Source organism: Platichthys flesus, chromosome 17, assembly GCF_949316205.1.
Source record: "Platichthys flesus chromosome 17, fPlaFle2.1, whole genome shotgun sequence".
NCBI lineage: Eukaryota > Metazoa > Chordata > Actinopteri > Pleuronectiformes > Pleuronectidae > Platichthys > Platichthys flesus.
In genome coordinates this window covers 6,780,165-6,798,152 of record NC_084961.1, presented here as the reverse complement: position 1 = coordinate 6,798,152, position 17,988 = coordinate 6,780,165, and the positions used below count along the sequence as shown (strand labels likewise).

General features: G+C 41.4%; 1 protein-coding gene across 2 annotated transcripts in view; it reads left to right on the top strand.

Annotated features, from left to right (window-relative positions):
* Positions 1–17,988, top strand: part of LOC133972492 (solute carrier family 45 member 4) — a 48,581-nt gene that overhangs the window by 12,563 nt on the left and 18,030 nt on the right. For both annotated transcript variants that reach the window (XM_062409986.1, XM_062409987.1), the window contains one exon: positions 5,177–6,449. In XM_062409986.1, coding sequence (XP_062265970.1) covers positions 6,137–6,449 — 313 coding nt within the window. In that variant the 5' untranslated portion in view covers positions 5,177–6,136. The remainder of the gene's footprint in view (positions 1–5,176; positions 6,450–17,988) is intronic.

The following is a 17,988-nucleotide window of genomic DNA, read 5'->3' as shown; positions in this document are numbered from 1 at the left end:
TTAGATTATGTTATTTCCCCCATCTTATCAGCCTCTGAAGTGAATCCATGTCCTCTATCTTAGGGGTTTTCTTGGATTTCATCGGTGATCAATGGGACAAACACCACATTTAACCCAATAAAGCACCAAATCAGGTCATTGGGTCTCAGTAACAAAATCCTCATTATTTTAAGATACTGTCTCACTCTTTTCGTCCTTTACTTACACACACACAGAGACACAGACACACACAAATGCACATAAACGTCCATAGGCCTCCATCAGTATGTGAACTAGATCCTATAAGGTCCTCAGCCTTGTAATTTATATCCACCTCTACGGGTTATGGCTGTGTTGTTAGTCATGTCCGTGTTGTGTTCACGTGCCTCGCTCACACTATCTCTTGTCTAGGTTCAGCCTGTTCAGATACTGCCCGGGACTCCAGAGAAACAGTAGCACTCAGAAAAAGGATTGGAAAAGTTCCAGCAGTGGTAACGTCATGAGCAATCATGAATATATTGCAGTCTTAGATCACATACAGTCAGAGATATGTGTGTTGACCCTACACAAAGTATCAGTTGTTGTAATGATGGGGACCCTTGTTCTTCTTGTTGCACCGGGAGCAGATTGAACTGAATTGAACTGGCTGTGATGGTTATTAGAGGGTTTTACAGAGTGGAGATCATCGCTCCCAGCAGCAGCTCATAAAATCACATTAATTTACTCTCCCTCTCATTTGTGCTTCTGGTGTGAAAATATCTGCTCTATTCATGGTTCATTTGGGGTTTATATTTGGCGGTGATTACTGTGATTGACAAATACGCCATTGGACAAACCCAGATTTCTTTGCTTTAACAAAGTCATATGCAGCTTTTTTTTTATTGTCGTCTTTAGTGTGTTTTATAGGAATTGTGTACGTAAATTACCTACGAAGGTAAAAGCCCAAAGTCCATTAAAACCACCGAAGGGATAAACTACTTCTCCTGAAGCTCTTTTAATGCCTCTCCAGTTGTCGATACTTCCAGGACATTGTGATGTAACAGGCAAAATGCCTCACATTTGCATAATGTGAGCCAAGCACTTAGACTGGACAGCCCCTTTCAAAAAAGCCAGGTGAAGCATATGGCAACATTTCTCGAAACCTACAACAGAGTGGTCCAGCTGTTTTTTTCTGGATGGGGGTCTTTTAAACAGAGATGAGCTAGTGTCACAGAGGCTAAAAACAGAAGCTACAGCAGTGAACAGGATGAGGAAAGTGATGCATTTCTGAATCTAAACATAAGGGCATGAAACCTTTTTAATTAATAACCCACTGAACCTGAATATGAGCATCATCTTTGGCTGATGAGACCAGCTGAGTCAAAACTTTTTAAGCAGCCCATGTTTTTCTACGATCAGTAGCCTCGAGAAACGGCTAATGTCAACAGGGTGGTCACGAGAGCATCCAGAGCAAGTAAAGCATTTCTCACTGCTCATTTGTACATTGACGGTACGTTTCACATATGAGACATGCAGCAGAAACAAGGCCGTCTGTTCTCTGACCTGCATGGACACGCTGAAGGAGAAGAAGAAGAGGAAGAGGTGGCAGAGAAATAGATGAAGTGAGAGCGACTGAGCTGAGCCCTGATTTCATGCCCGTGTCATAGGTAATCTGGTCTGTGGCACCAGAATAAACGCGCACTGAAATAGACCAGGCTGACGTGTTGTTAGTATGTGTGTTGTTCTGCGAGTCACAGGAGACGGCCAACTCTTAATATGTCTCAGACCTTGAACTTTACAGGCTTCTCATGTGCCTCACTCTCATTCTTGTTGTCTTCTGGACTTCTGTGCCTTCACCTTGTTTTCTCTGTCCTGTTTGTGACAGTATCGTTTTCCAAAGTCGTTTTTCACTCCTTCCATCCCAGTCATTCATGCTACTCCTCACCTTCCTCCACCCTACTTCCTCCTTTGTTGTCATCTTCCCTTTCTTTCCCCTCCATTTACTCTACTCCCCCCTCCATGTAATCCATCTTTTCTTTACCTTGCCTTTCCGCTTTCTCTCTCCTCTCTCTCACGTGGGACTGTATTTTGTTTATGTTGTCTCCCAGAAAGGCTGAGACGTAATCCTATACCAGCTGAGCTCATGTTACAGACACACACACTTTACATTAACACACAGAGACAATGGTACAGCTGATTGGTGCTGAAAATGTATAGAACATATGATCAGATAACATACAACCCTTGTGTGTGTGTGTCTGGGTGTGTTATATAGGATAGTGTCAGATAGTGCTGTCAGCTGAGAGAACAAGGTGTGTGAATGGATTGCAGCAAAGACACATGTTTTTTTGTATTGTTTGTTTAATTTGACCTGTTTTTCAGTCTTAAAATCACTCTAATGTTCATTAATTTTATCCATTTAGCTCTGAATCCAAGCAAAGATGCTGGTGAGTTAACCTTTAGCTCTACTAACTTTCAAAACAGCCTCAAACTCATTTCAGGGCCGGAGTAATTTAAACAAATCACTCTTCAGGTTCACAGGAGGATTTAGCTTTTTTTTACATTTATTTGTTTTTTGACAACTTTTCTGACTCATTGGTCTCAGGGCTTTTCCACTCTTACAAATATGAGCCACGTTCAAAGCACATCACACTTGATCTATGATGCCAACAATCCTATATGTATAGTTGTCCAGTACTCAAAGACTACGCCAACCATTGCCCATCACTAGGAAGTGTAAAAATGAAGCTGCATGGTCTATTTTCCTCAGCAAACGTGCGGTAATGACAGAACAGATTTTTATCACAACACCAGTATTGCCAACCAAGGGTTTCTTGGCAAAATCGTGGTGGTTACAGACACCAGAAAATGGGTTAAAGAGGAAACAGAGTAGGAGACTCTGAAGTTGTTGGAGTAAGGTGCAGCCAACAGAAGGTTTATGTTTGGCTGTCAATCTCAAACAAGCATGCCCCTGGGTTTTCTTTAAACATGTAGCTGGATGCAATTAGCTGTTATTTGAACAAAGGTTTTTGTAATGTGATATTCTCAACTATTTAATTAAAAAAAACACTACCAGAAGATGAAACAAATCCTTAATAGACGTTTCACACAACTTCCACGTTTGTTTATATATTGTCTGTGAAGTTACCCACAGTATTATATGGTTGGAAGCCCCCTGGCTCACAAAGTCATATGTTCACCTCTGTCTGTTTGTTTGTTGGTTGGTTACTTTGTTGGTCAACAGGATGACGCAAAAACTCCTGAACTGATTTTCTTCAAACTTGGTGGAAGGACGGAACATGATAGATAGATAGATAGATAGATGGATACTTTATTAATCCCGTGGGAAATTTAGAATGGTCCAAGATAGAAACCATTAAATCTTGTGGGAATATCATGTTTATCCTAAATGTTAATGGAGACTTGTAAGAGCATTGTAAAAGGAGAGGAGGGAAAGAGATTGAGAACCAGGAAAAGAATATGTTTGACCTTTGCACTTCAATCTGTCCGTCTGTCCATTTATCATCTTTCCTTCTCTTCCTCTCCCCTCCCTCCATGTCTGACTTCCTCACACTCTCCACCTGTTCCAACCCGACCTCCATCCTTCCTCACCCCCCTCCTTTCCCAACTCCTCTCCTTCCTCCCTTTTTCTCTCATTTAGTTTTCTTCCCTTCGCCTCTCCCTAAGAGGCTTGATGAGGGTCTTAGCGCTGTTTTTAGTGTGTGTGTTTGTGTGTCGTTCACGTGGCAAGCATTAGTGCACGCTGGGTGTGACGAAATGTGGCGTCGCCATGGGTAATCCAGCGGCCCCGCTGCACGCAAAAACAAACACACTTTGGAATTCAACTCTGTGGGAAATGGTATCGAACATCCATGCAGTGTGTTTTACTCTCTCACTCGAGGAGGCGTGTTAGTCGCCAAAGGGCTTCACTACTTGTACTCATCTGTCTCTTTCTCTCCTTTTTTTTTCAGTCTACATTTCTCTCATTTCTTCCCACCACAGACAAGCCCTCTGTTTGAAACAGAAGCTCAGTTTGTAAAACGCTTCACTTCATAAAACACAATTGCTTTCTTTCATCCTTCACATATTCTCTCTTATTCTTATGGTGCCAGGACCTTGGTTTAGGTGTTGAATGTCCTTTTCCCTGTTAGCTCCTAACCTCCAAAGGTTATTTGCACTTAAGGTGACTGGTATCAGGGTTAGGCTTGTGATGTGCACATCTCAAAATCAAGGCAAATTTGCTCTTTTAACACTTGTAAGTACACTTATTGTGTATTGGGCTCTGAGAGAAATATGTCTGTGAACTACAACTCAATACTGTGCCTGCAGATCAAGAGTTTAATACAGTAAGCTAAATACGTTTTTAAATACATTTACACATGAAAAACCCAGAAAAGTCACTGACTGGCAGCTGCTCTGGACTGCAGATCTTCCTAGAGGAGCATTAGAGCAATTAAGGGAAGAACACTGACCCTACACCCTCTGAATCCCAGTTGGCAATTACAATTTTTTTTCCAGCGTTAATGTGCATCACCTATCCAGGACCAGAACATCTTGTACCTGAACTACTTTTTTCAGCCACTTCTTGTGCCCACTGATACACACTAAATCCGTTTTTAGATATGAACCCAGGAAAATATCCTGAGACTTCGGTCTGGACATTTTTTCTGAACTTTTCCTTTCAAGTTTGAAGAAAATAGCAGGAGTTTATCAGGGTCAGCCACGCTCACACATTAGGAAGTGGAACATTCAGGCGAGCGCTTTGCCTCCGCCCCATATGAGAACAGACATTGACATGCCCGCTCCTTTGCTGTGAACTTTCCGGACATTGTCCTTCTCTAGCCTCACATGGGCTCAGCTTGGCATTTAGCGGACATTTTGTTAGGGGGTTGGCAGGAAAAGTTCCTGGGGCAACTGAGTCTGACATTTGAGTTCTCACATAAATCCCCCTTCAGAAAAACTTCAGGAAAAGTCCAGAGTTCAGTGCATGTCTGAAAGCAGCTTAATTAACACCTGAGAAACTTGCATTGCAGGAAAATTGCAGCATTGTTTTGTGAATATAGAACAAAACATCTTTTAAAGTGAAACTTGTGTGACTCATTCATGTTATTTTTCTCTTTTTTTTCTCCCTCTCTTCTCGACCAACTCCAATCTCCTCCTGACCAATGGGACTCTCCTCACCTCCTTGTTGCCTTCCGGTGCCGCTGTCTTCCTCCAGATTGATCAGCCAATCGATGGGGATTTTCAGAGGAGCTCCGCCTACCATCGCTGCCTGCCCTCCTCCTGCCCCCTCCCCCCGCGCCCCCACCCACTCCGTCATCCAGCCCTCAATACACAAAATGACTCTGGAACTCACTGAATGGTCTTCAATATGGATTTTTACTGCTTGTAATAGACAGTAAGATAAAAAAGGAAAACAAAAAAGAGAGAGACAACCTCAATGACAAAAAAGCCATAAACACACCCACCACACACACACACCACAGACACGCATACACAAACGCACCACTAGCATACACAAACATGAAAACACTGACATACCAACATACTGATTGAAGCTCACAGAGTTTGCCAGGCCTGCTCTCACCTGACAACACACTCACAAAGAAGCGGACGCACAAACTCCCGCTTGGAATGTACTGCACACTCTACCTGTGAAAATTCTGCTGCTTCCTTTATTTTTGGGGATCTTTGGAAAGCGGATTTTTGTGATTTTTCTTTTTCCCCACTCAGTGGAGAAAACAAGGCGGCACAAATTAAACGCCTTTGATTTGAAGTGTTTTTGGACAACTTAGGACAAATGATTGCTGATTGACTCTTGTTTTCTGTATTTAAGCAGATCAGGAAATTGAGATTTGTGTTGGGTGTGTTGAGAAGAGTTTCTTTTTTAATTTTAGATGTTATTTCATGACCTAGATTGTGCAGACATTATCTGTTATTCTTGTATTAGCACTTGATCACTTCACCAACACCTTTTTAATAGGTAATTACTAGCAAGTTACAACGACATGCGAGTTGTAGCATGTGAAGATTGTAATTAAGGTTACTTCCAGGAAGTCATTACTAGTTTGTAGAGTAACTACAACCTTGATCCACAAAGTGGTTTGTGGAAGTAGTTGTTTTTTCTTTGGTAGTTCTCAGATCTTTCAAGGGGTGCGCTTGTTTTCTTGTTGCGTGCATGCTTACCGCCATGCCTCCTCAGAACACAGAGGCTGACGCTATGCAGGTCGGATCTCTGGTTGGCGGTGTCAACGCCAAAAACTCCTCTGCATCGGGACTGGAAGAGGAGAAAGGAAGAGCAGGAGGCAAGGCAGATGGAACGGGAGGAGGCGGGGGAGGAACCAGCGGTGGTGGGGAGGAGGTGGCGAGCGAAGAATCTATAGAAGGCATCCCCATGAAAAGATGGTTGATGCACGGGGCTGTGATGTTCGGCCGGGAGTTCTGCTACGCCATGGAGACGGCGCTGGTGACGCCAGTGCTGCTGCAGATTGGTGAGTAAAGAATCCATTCAATCAATCAAATGTTATCTGTATAAGCCATATTCACAAATCACAGTTCGTCTCATAGGGCTTAACAAGGTGCAACATCCTCTGTCCTTAATACTAATAACAATAACTAGGGGGAAGGGATGCAATAGGTGCTGCGTGTCACTGAATGCATCAACAAATCAACAGTATTGACAACATTGATGAGAAGAAAAAGCACATGTTCTGTATTTACATAAAAATCCAGTTGCTTCACATGTAAGCAAAGATTAGCACAGAAGAAATCGAATAAAAAAAAAAAACGCATTAGTCGAGTGTTCAGTGCCAAAAGAAAGAAAACCAATCTAATGATTCTGAGTCAGGAGAATCATTGCATCCATACCAATAGAAACAAAGAGTCATATTTAGAATGAACAGAAGCTGTAAACTAGTTTGTGGGTGCGGGAACAAGGAGTCTATTTAGTCCTCATGTTGTTCCGGAATAGAGGAAGACACCTTGGTACTAAAAATGTCCCGACTCCTTCAACCTCCTGAGATGGACTTCCACTGGATCTGTCATGCAGGAGATTAATGAGTTTGAACTGTGATTCACCACACACACACACGCACACAAACTCACACAGTACCACACCCACACGTGCACACTGACCTCAAGATGCACAGCGCGTACTGTCCTTTACACCCACCATCATCATTGACAGTCTTTGAGAATATGCCAAGTCCAATTTTATCTGGAGTACACTGGAGCCCATACAGAAAGGCCCTGAGGGTTTGAGGAGTGAAAAGGAGGAGAGGAAGGAAGAAGAGAACGAGCGGAAGACGAGGAGAGTGAGAAATGGCAGGAGTAAGAGGGAGATTAAAGGCTGAAGCAGCAGTAACCTTATTTATAATTTAAGTCACTTTCCTTGGAATTACCCCAACCCCTCCCCCCCATCGGCGTTCTTTTCTATTCAGATCTCACCTTCCCCCTCAGCGATGTCGAGGGATCTCTTAGCTTACATAACCAAGTCGACATGAGTGGCAGGTCGCTCTGTGGCCACAGAGATTTCAAGCAGGCTCCCCAAGGATGAGCTACCCCAGGGAACCAGAGACACAATTTCAAAGGACAATGATGCTAAGATTGGTCCGATTTTGGAAGTAAAAGAGATTCATGTTCAATTCAGAATCTAAAAATCGAAGTGACAGATTTTAGTCTCCCCGAAAATTAAGCTTTTACCGTAACTATCATGACCAAATTTGAGTTTTTTATGGCAGTATCGGAGAAGGGGAGTTTCTGTTTTTCCTTTTTATTATAATTTTAGCCCTGATTTAGCTGTCCTAACCTATTTTGTTACATCAGGACATGTCTGAGCTCCTCTTAGGGGGATTCTGGAACTGATGATAGTTACAACTGCTACAGATTAGTCAACTGAAATAGATGAAACCAAAGCGGAACAGGGTGCTGAATGTGAGATTCATCACTGATATGGAGAGTTGATCCTATCAAGTCTGCCCCTTTTTTGGGTCAGGCTAATTTGTCAAAGGATACAGAGGATTGTTTTCCATCCAATTGAATTATGTAGTGGGTTGCACACAGTTGTGCCTCGATCTCAAACATGATAATGCTGTCAAGCTGCATCACTGTGCCTGATAAACGATAAAAGTCAGTAGTTCTGTTCAGATTACAGCCAATGTTAAACAACTTAGATGACTGTCACAGTGCATTCAGCACCAACTGTGTTGTGAGGAAACAAAACTGACATCATTTCATCAACATTAGCCTTTTTTCATGTTGCCCTTCTTGTAGGATTTTAGTCCAATCATATCTCTCTTTTTAGCTCCTCTCCAGCCACTTAGGCACAATAATTATTAAGTTGATTTATCAAATCTTATTTGTTAAAAATAATTGCCTACTGTGGCTGGAAACTATGCTAATAACAGGTTATCATAAAATGTAAGGGTTGTAAAAACAAATTGCATTGACAGAGCCTAAACAGAGCTGTAGGGAGTTGAGGCTTGATAGTTCAGTGTGAAAACCTATGGAATGATTGATGTGTTCCCATTGTAACCTGATGAGCCCTATGGATGCAATGCATATATATAACCTGGCAAGACAGCCATGTTGCCAATTTGTCCCAGTGGCCATTGGCGGCAAGGGAAACTAAGATGTCCCTTGTGGCACATCACTGCACATTTTACTGTATAAAACACCACTGGAGCAGTGTCGTCAGGACCATTGTCACACAGTTTAAAAAGCTGTTGACAGATAAGAAGCTCTGGGTGATGAACAGTTGTTATTCACGTCAAACCCGCTCGATTTGCCTTTACCATCTTTTTCAATCATAACCAACATTGACACTGAGGTAGGTTTTGCCTCAACCCCCCGATCTGGTCAAAGCTCTGTATGCTGGGGACTGACTTCAGCTACTAGAATAAGCTGAGTAGCTGATAAGCCGGCGGGCTGGCTGGCCATAAGTGAAACCATTGTGTGTGCAAACCCCCAACACTGGGGTCAGAGAGGGAGTGTGCGTGCATGTGTTTGCACAGCAGATAGTCTGGTCAAGGAGACCATATTTAACCCAACCTAGAGAAAGGAAAGAAACTTCTACCTTACAAGGTCTTCTTTCTGTAGCCACTCACACTAGGACACAGGGCTTTTCTATAGGGACACAGTTTGTAGTTGTCTGACTGATTTGTATTTTATCTACATTTTCACTAAGAAAGTTGGCCCAAGTCTGTTTAAGTCTGGGCCAGGTGGTGCTGACTATTGTATTGATCCTATACTGTCCTCAGAGTTTTCTGTCCTTGTTGTTGTCTTTCCATCTGTCATCTCAAATGTAGCATTATTCCTATATTTCCTTACTTGCTTTAATATAAACTAGCAAGGCACCTGTTTTCAGTATTTCCGTTTATTTTTGTTAGCCTGGTTCTTGACCTCTGAATCACTGCCCACAAGTCTGGTGTGTTCAGCAATTCAAAAAGGTGTGGTGTAGTTCTCACTGCAATATCATGTCACGATAAGAAACGTAGATCATTTAATGTTATGCTCTGTTGTTGAATGCATTTTAATGCAATGGGAAAGTGCTTTGCATTCTTCCACAGTAGTTAGAGGCCGGATTGAAGTTTGCATGAATGCAAAACCAACAAACATGGAGGAAAGCACATGAAACAGAACAGAAGGACTCTGACCAGCCAAGAGAAAACGAGGAGCTCAATCCTAAATGACAGACATAAATATCTTTAAACTCTGTCATCACCTCTGCAAGAATCATCCCCAGTGTGAATAGAGTCTACAGATCATGACAGAAGTTCTCACAGCATTTAATATCTGGTCCCATCTTGAGTTGTCACACACGAGTATAGAGTTTGGTCCTTTTGATTTATTTATCACGTCCTCTCTATATGCACTGTTTTCACCCTCAGTAGGAGGGTCACATAATACTCTATGTAGCTAAGTGAGATAAAAGTGAATGAATGATCCCGTGATAGAAAAAGGGATTAAAAGAAATGAAAGGACTTTGAAAGGAGAAAATGGAACGAGGAGGGGGTGATGATTGCAGATGGCGTTTTAAGTAGTTCTTTGTTTGGAACGTGATACATTACATAACAAGCTTTCTCAGAACTGAGCTCTAAGTGACAGAAAACAAAAGGTTCAAGTATCATGATGTTCACTGAAGATAAATATGAAGGGAATATGTGAGAATTTGTTGCTTCTTCATTGACTGCTGAAGGTTCAACCGCTCCTTATACACAGCAAGGACAGTAGGGTTTGTTGGGTGAATTATTTGGCAAAGGGTTTCTCTTTCTTCACGTCTAACCACATTAGTCGGGTTGGGTATCAGGAGCAGCACAATCAGAAACCGAACCAAAGGCTTCATTTTCATGATTAGTCTTGTTTATTACTAGTCTGTTTATATCTGTACCTGCAGAAGCAGCAACGTGGTTACGAACACTGTCCTGGGTTGGCAGCGCTGCAACAGTGTTATCCTGCTTTGAAGGCCTTCTTGGCTTTAGTAAAGGAGATTACTACAATCCAAGAGGAAGTGCCCCTCTGTTCATTCATATTCTGTTGCTGGAAGCCTTGGCCGACTGTATTAGTGTCTCTATTTCATTCCAGTTCCTCGTCTAAGCATCCCTTTCCTTTGAAACGCCACGTGATATTATAATTTGCAAACCACTACAAAGCGTGATAATGTAAGAACCAATCACAGGTCCAAACGAAAACCTTCCTCGTGACTAATGCATGACCATACAAGAGCCCTGCTCAAAACTCTATCTGTCATCGTTTTCCAATTTGTGGAACGTGAAACCAGTTGTAAGCAGCCACAGATCATCTTTGTAAAAATGGACCAATTGAACTGCGCTTCACATGTTGCGGCTGAAAAGTTGTTCACGCATTATTCAAAGAGTTTTGCAGGATTTTATTTACTCTCAAACTTCAACTCACTAGTTAACGTTAGTCTGTTACAAAATACCATCTTGTTTTACCGTTCGGTAGCTTTAGCGACATTCATTGTTTAGCGTAATACCAACATTCTTTGTGTTCTCTGCTTTCTTTAGCATGCTAAGCTCACATCAATATCTAACTTAAATCTGTATCCTTTTACATTTTGGCCACGTTTTAGTTTTTACTGTATCCTTCAACTAAATGAAGACTCACTGCTATTTGTTGCACCACCAACCAGGTTGATCTTGCGTTGTTATTGCTAGCATGCCAGGTGACCTAATCCACCGAGTGATCCCATCATGTTAGCTGGTCTAATCTAGCCGATGACCTTGCAGACAGTGGAGTTATATAAATGACTTACTCGATGCCACACAGTGACTAATCATCATAATCGGACCGAGTCATTCATGGGACAGTCGAGACGGAGGACGGGGGAGATGGACGAATCAAGTGTGTTTTTGGAATCTGTGTATAGTTGAGTCAGGTTGAAGATGTGGTCATTTATTAAGGGGCGGATAAAACAAGCGGTGGGGGGGAGGAAAAACACCATGTTGACAAAAGGTGAAAAGTGAGAATAAGGAGCCACTGACGCTCTTGCGAGTGCGAAGCCCTAAAACCAGTCTCCAGGCTTCGGTTGTCTTTGTACACTTCAGTCTGTGTCTCTGCAGAGAGCGAGACAGTGACACCAGACTAGTCACTTATTCAAAGCTTTCCTATTTATAACCCTTTATATAATCGCTGCAGTAACTTCTTTAATTTATTAATGTTTTCACTGTGCACACACAGAGAGACAGAAGGGTTTCAGACGGGGTTGTTTGTGATCATTACGAGCATTACAGGGCGGGGTTATGGGTGTATTGCTGTGGCAGTGAAAGACAAGGCAAACAGCAACACAAAGATGCAATGTCTGATCGCAGTGGTTCCCAACATGTGGCCCGTGGACCATGAGGCGGCTGTACAATAATCCGAGCTGTGGTGCACGTTACATTCATGTGTGTTTTGTTTGTGGTTGGCATTTTCCAGAGTCAGCGAACACTTAAGTCCTTAAGACAAAGCCATGTTATGTGCACCGATATGACTGTGCATATTTCCCCATGCAACAGGGCGATAAGCAAAGTATTCCGAGGCTATTAGTGTAAGATATGTGAAGAATGTGGAACAGAATGTGACTGTGTGTGCGGTGTATTTGTTTGTCAGCACATTGCTCCCCTCCCCCCCTCCAGGGAGGAGAAGTCATCAAAAACAAACCACCACCACCAGCGGTCTCAGGTGATGACGAGGGACAAAGAAACATCAGAGGAAGCAAATTGTTTTAAACAAAGGCGACAACAAACTGTTTTTTTCACTATACTATCTGGATTTTGTTTCGATAACTCAAAAGTTTAGCGGTATTGAAACAGAAGCTTTAGGGTCAAATACAAAGCACGTAAAGCACATAAATATAAAGTGAAATGAGTCGATGGTTAATTTAAAATTGAGTTAAATCATAATTAAGATCTCTGACTTAGTACTTCATTCGCAATTATCCTGTAGTTGTCACTTATTGCCACAGTGGGCGCTGTTCTTCCAAAGAATATTGACTCCGGATCCAGAGCGATGAGAGCGAAAACATTATCATCAAATATTAATTATATACAATTATTTTTGTATATAAACATATATCAAAATCGATACTTTCTAATTATTATCTTAAACAAAGTAAGTGAACATGAGCAATTGCATCCTGTAGCCCCATCACAGGACGCAAATAGGATGAGCTTTCAATACATAAAGGCGATTATGTTTTATTAATGGATTCTGTATGAGCTGAACTACATTAAAGCCAGTTAGGTGAGCCAGTTATAAAACCTAACACAACACATGCACATAAATACACAACAGGCTGAGCCAGGATGCCAGTAAAGGCTAATGGCTGGCCTCAGGGTTTGTGTGTTTGTGGGTGTATGTGTGTGTTTCTAAAGTGAAATTTAAAAACATCTGTCTGTCATCTACATAGATTTTGACAGTGAAGGAATGACAAGACGGATGGATGAACACTGACAGATTAAACGTGTACAGGCAAATATTCGGTTAAAAAGGTGATTACACAATATAGCTCTATCATTAAGCAGGCAACCCTGCAACTGGTTAAAGGTTCATTTTATGGTAGGAAACAAAGTCAAATATGTCAGTGTAGTAGTAGTTATGATGATTTTTACTTTTTGGCTAAAGGCAACTTTAGTTACTCAGCTTTAGGCTAACTAAGTCAAAAACCTGTTTTAAGTAGAGTCTGTCATTACCCTAATTCAGGTTTCAGCCATGTTTATTTATGTCGGTGCGCCTCTGGCCAGGCATCAGCTGTAGCCTGAGAAGCTGGGTCTGTACGCCCTGCTCTCGTAAACACAGTAATCTATGAATACCATGAGGGAATTTCTTCAAGATCGGTGCAATGATTAACTTAGATTTTGTCAAAGGTAAAAGGTTAAGTTCACTTTAACTACACCGACTACTTTTTTGCCTTCAATCAAAAAAAGAAAAGTGCTGATTGTGACAAAATTTCAGGCAAATGTCGTTTAGGTTAGAATGATGAAGTGATGACATTTAACATTAAAAAGGTCTTGACATTGCTGTTGACAACTGCAGAAACACTATTTAACACGATAACTCAGGAACAGAAGAAGAGATTGTGATCATATTTCCTGTAGCTTGACTTGGTGGGAAGGTAAACAACCCTGAGGAGATAACTCTAGTATGTTTACTTTAGTTTCTATTAGCATATAAACACTAACACAGAATTTCAATATATGTATACTTTAATCTTCATGCAGGTGCTGAGAAATGGTGTTAAAGAGACTCATCACGAAGAAACCAAAATCCTACACGGTCATTATAATAGAGAAATGGTAGCTTTATTTCTAATTTGATTAACATCCGCCGGGGAGGCGTCCTAATTTGTAATCTCATGTATTACCAACCATATTTTTTAATTTGTCCTGACATTTTCAATTGTCAGCTGCATCCTCCTAATTGAATCTAACCTGCTGTACTTGTGGTTCCACAGGAACCGAGATCACTGCCGATTGGCTTTATCGATCACTTCTGTGATAACAAAAGGGCATCTGGTTATGGAGGGAGCCGACTGTGTGGGATAGGTCAGTCACTGAAGCACGCCCGCCTCCCTGCTGCCAGTCACATCTGGTTTCTATATTAATGGGACTGGCAGACGGTTGAGGCATTAAAACAGTGCACGATATATACACTTTCCAGATTTTACACTTTCAACTACTTTGTCAGTATCAGTCTCTCCCTCTGTCTGCCTCTCTCTCTCCCCCCCCCCAGTAGGAGGTCAGTTTACTGCAGTGGTGTTACATAATAGAGGCAGCCGTGTGTGTGTGCGTTCTACATGTGTGCATGTGTGTGCGTGAATACATGCAAGCTTCATGCAATTTTAATGTCACCTTTTACGTAGAGAGGAATCCTTGGTGTGTTTTTGCACAGCCAGTGTGGATGTTGCATGTTTCTTCTTGTATTGATGGCTCTAAAACCTGTTTGTAAACCTGTTGTGTCTTTGGTCATATAAGCATTGCCTGGCCCTGCAGCATGTGTGCGTTTAAAAATGAATTTTGTGAATTTTGTGGTTGGTTTAGGTTCAGTGCAATTATTTTAAATTGTATCTAAAGCAGCATGAAGCTCATTTCATTCCCTGGTGGCGTTTTATCATGATCGTTCTGCCATGATTGGATTTGTGCTGCAGACAGCCATACGTCACTCAGTGTCTCACTCAAGCAGGCACTTTGTTAATGATGACCTTGGCTGTTCAGCCTGCGATGTGTCTGCATTGGCTGGAGCCTCTCTGGGTGCAGAGACTGTGTGTGCCTGTTGGGTGATTGATGTGTTCACACCATCACTGGCTGCTGGGAAACTCTATGACTCACTCCTTTCTTCCCTGCTGTCGGTCTCCCTTCTTCCTTCACTTTATTATCCCTGTGAGCACAGACCTTGGTTGAAGCTGCAGTTAGCATATAGCACAAGCTGCTACCTTTTCATCTTCTATTATCGTAGCATTTTGGTCACTAGAGTTAGCAAAAATCTTCCGGATGATCTGTGTCGGCGAGGAAGATATTCACTCCACATTAACTGTAAAATTCTGGAACTCTTCTTCTCTGAATTAGTAATTTAGTTTTACAACTTCGAGTCACAGCGGATTAAGATTTCACTGAGCTCACAGACAAGTAACAGTTGTATGTGTTGTGATAAACCTAGCTTCTGAGCAAATGAGTTGTCCAGGTCTACTTAGTATTAAACTAAACTGAAGCAGAAGGCGATCTGATCGTGTGGTCTCCTACTGATGCCCAATGATGAAGGGCACAAAAAGAAACTAAGTAAACTATAAATTGAAATTGAATTTCTCTACAAAAATGAACACACAATTCGCTGATGAAAAAAACAAACCTCTAACAGCATCAGAATTCAATGAACTGGATATAATTCAAGACACCAGCCCGAGGTATTGATCCCTTTGTCCTCCATGTTTGCACTTTGCACAAGGTGATGGTAAGTCCCTTTATGTAAAGAACAATACAAAAGCATTCTAGCTGCAGTCACAGATGCGCCTCTAGTCCTCATTGTTGGCACAAAACCTTCATCCAGATTCTTATCAATTATAAAATATTCATGTTAATATTTTAGACTGGTCCCAAAGACCATCTGTCATGAACTACTTTTCTTTTTTCCCCCCTTCTCTCAGTTTTATACACCTGACTCGGTTCATATGTTTTGTTCAGAAACACCTGCTTCCTCTTTTCCTTTCCTCCTGCTCTGTCTCTCACCCTGTCGCTCTCACCCTCCTTCCTTCCTCCCCACTTTCTCCCTTCTCGACCTCTGCCCCACTCTCATTTTCACACCGTTTCTTTGGCTCTTTTCGGAGACACTCGTCATTTTTCTTGTGGTTTTCTCACGCCAGCGCAGGATATGAAAGGATTGTTTTGTGTTTATGGGAGACTGGAAATGGGAGGGATGGGGGGAAAAAAGAGAAGAGAGGTGTTGGGAAAGAAGGAGAGAATGAAGCCGAAGTTTGTTTGTGTTTTTGAAAGAGAAGGTCAGATTGGTTGTTTTTTACAATTGTCAGTTTACGAGAGTTTGTGGAGGAGGAGACGTTCACTTTCAGTTCATTGTGTGAGGAGGAGGAGGGGAAGATGGAGCGAGGGATGGAAAGATGTAGACGTGAGGGTAGGACGATGGGGAGGTTTGTTTATTGGGCAGAAAACGCAACGTTAAAATAGTCATGAGAGCTTAAGTATTAACTTTTAATACATGTAGCCCTTCATTCTTTGAAAAAAAATGTGGCCTGAGAAATATCAAGAAAATAATAAGGATAATATTTGCAATATTATATAATACATATATTATAATCGTTTTGTTATTTGCTTTCTTACATTCAGCAGTTCTGGAAACTTTCAGGAATACGTCTGGAGTTCAGTGATTGTCCAAAAACAACTTTTGGCTTCTACGGAAAATGCATGTCTCTAAAATAACTTAAAACATACACAGTGGTTTAACAACAAACGTGTTGAATGATTAAGTAACCCTGCAGGGCTCTGTAGCGTTTAGCAAGCTTCACTTGAATGTTGCATTTATAGGAATCTACTTTAAACGGATAAATTCAAATCCAGGGCTAAAGTGATTATGCAGCAAAGCAGCGTCGTCCATTTTCATGGTGGAAAAGGAACACGTACCCACTGCAATGGTGTGACTCAGTAATGATGTTTTAATAGCTTTAGATGACAATGGAAGTTCCTTGGCACAGAGAACCTGCTTTGGATACGAACATAATACTTGTCAGTATGAGCGATTAATTATTGAGTTTTTATGAGATTTTCCTGAAAAAAAGAAACATTTAACAACAGCTTTTGTTTTTTTAAATCGATAAACTTTTAATTGCCTCCAGAAAGTTTTGTTTTGTTCTATTTTAGTCATTGTTTCTCAATCCTGTAACACAACACAGCATGTCTCCTGCACATTTGAGCATTTATAACCAAACCTAGCCCAAACCAGTCTGCATCTCATCAAACAAGCTAAACATGAACTGGAAAAAAGAGCCCTGATGATTATTTATCAAACAAAACAGAGATAAACTGTATTTATTAGCAACTTCACATTTTTATTTAAACTTAATTTCACTCTTCTGCTGTAAAGCTCACAGTGTGTCCCTGACAGTTTCCAGTGTTCTCCTATTAAATCAGCTGATGGGCCATATGCCTCCACATTAGAGGCAGATCTATAACATTTGCAGTAAAATAGTGAAAGTACATTTCTTGTTTTGATGTCCTTTCGAAGGCTAAATCATTTCCCGAGCAGCAGAAGACAGAGGCCACTCTCTGCAACTTTTTTTTTTTTTGTTTCTTCCTTAAATTTCATGTAGCTGTGGGAAACAATTTCAAAACAAATTGTACAAGGGCCCGAAAACAGGGATACAGTAATCCTTGTTCAGGTTCCCTCTGCAAACAAGGAGAGGACTGTTGTAAAAATATGCAGCTAAGATCGGAGGATTCATAGTACTCACATCAACTGATCTCAAACGTCTCTTTGAAGAAGCAAAAAGTGGGTGTCATTTGTTTTTAAATATGAAAATAAGAATTGGACTCTTCAGGTATGTGTTAGGTCGAGTAATGTTGGAGTAAAAGTGGAAAAAGCTGATGCAACAAGGATTTCCTCCATTGAAGTCTCCCAGAAACACAATAGAAAAGTGCTTTCTTGTTTTTTGGGGGATTTAGATTATATTTTCATTTGGTCATATTTGAGTTGAACCTCCCCACACTTCAAATGAGCTGCTTCTCATCTCAAGATTTCAAACAATCGCACAGACAATGGGATCTTGAAGTTTTCACTGTTGGTGCTTTGACGATGTCGTGGATCACACAAAGTCTGCAGAAGTTGTGATGAATGGGCAGCCTGTGCTCACAGTGGTCACACATTGAGCTCCATTTTTAGTATGAGCGTGTTTGTGTGTGTGTACGCTTTTATAGCTATGGTGGTTATTGCTGGGGTGGTGGTTAGGATTAGGTTTATGTTGGGGTAAGATATTTAGTTGTGACGGTTAATGTTAAAGTTGTTGATGGTCAGAGGCTTGTCAGGACCAGT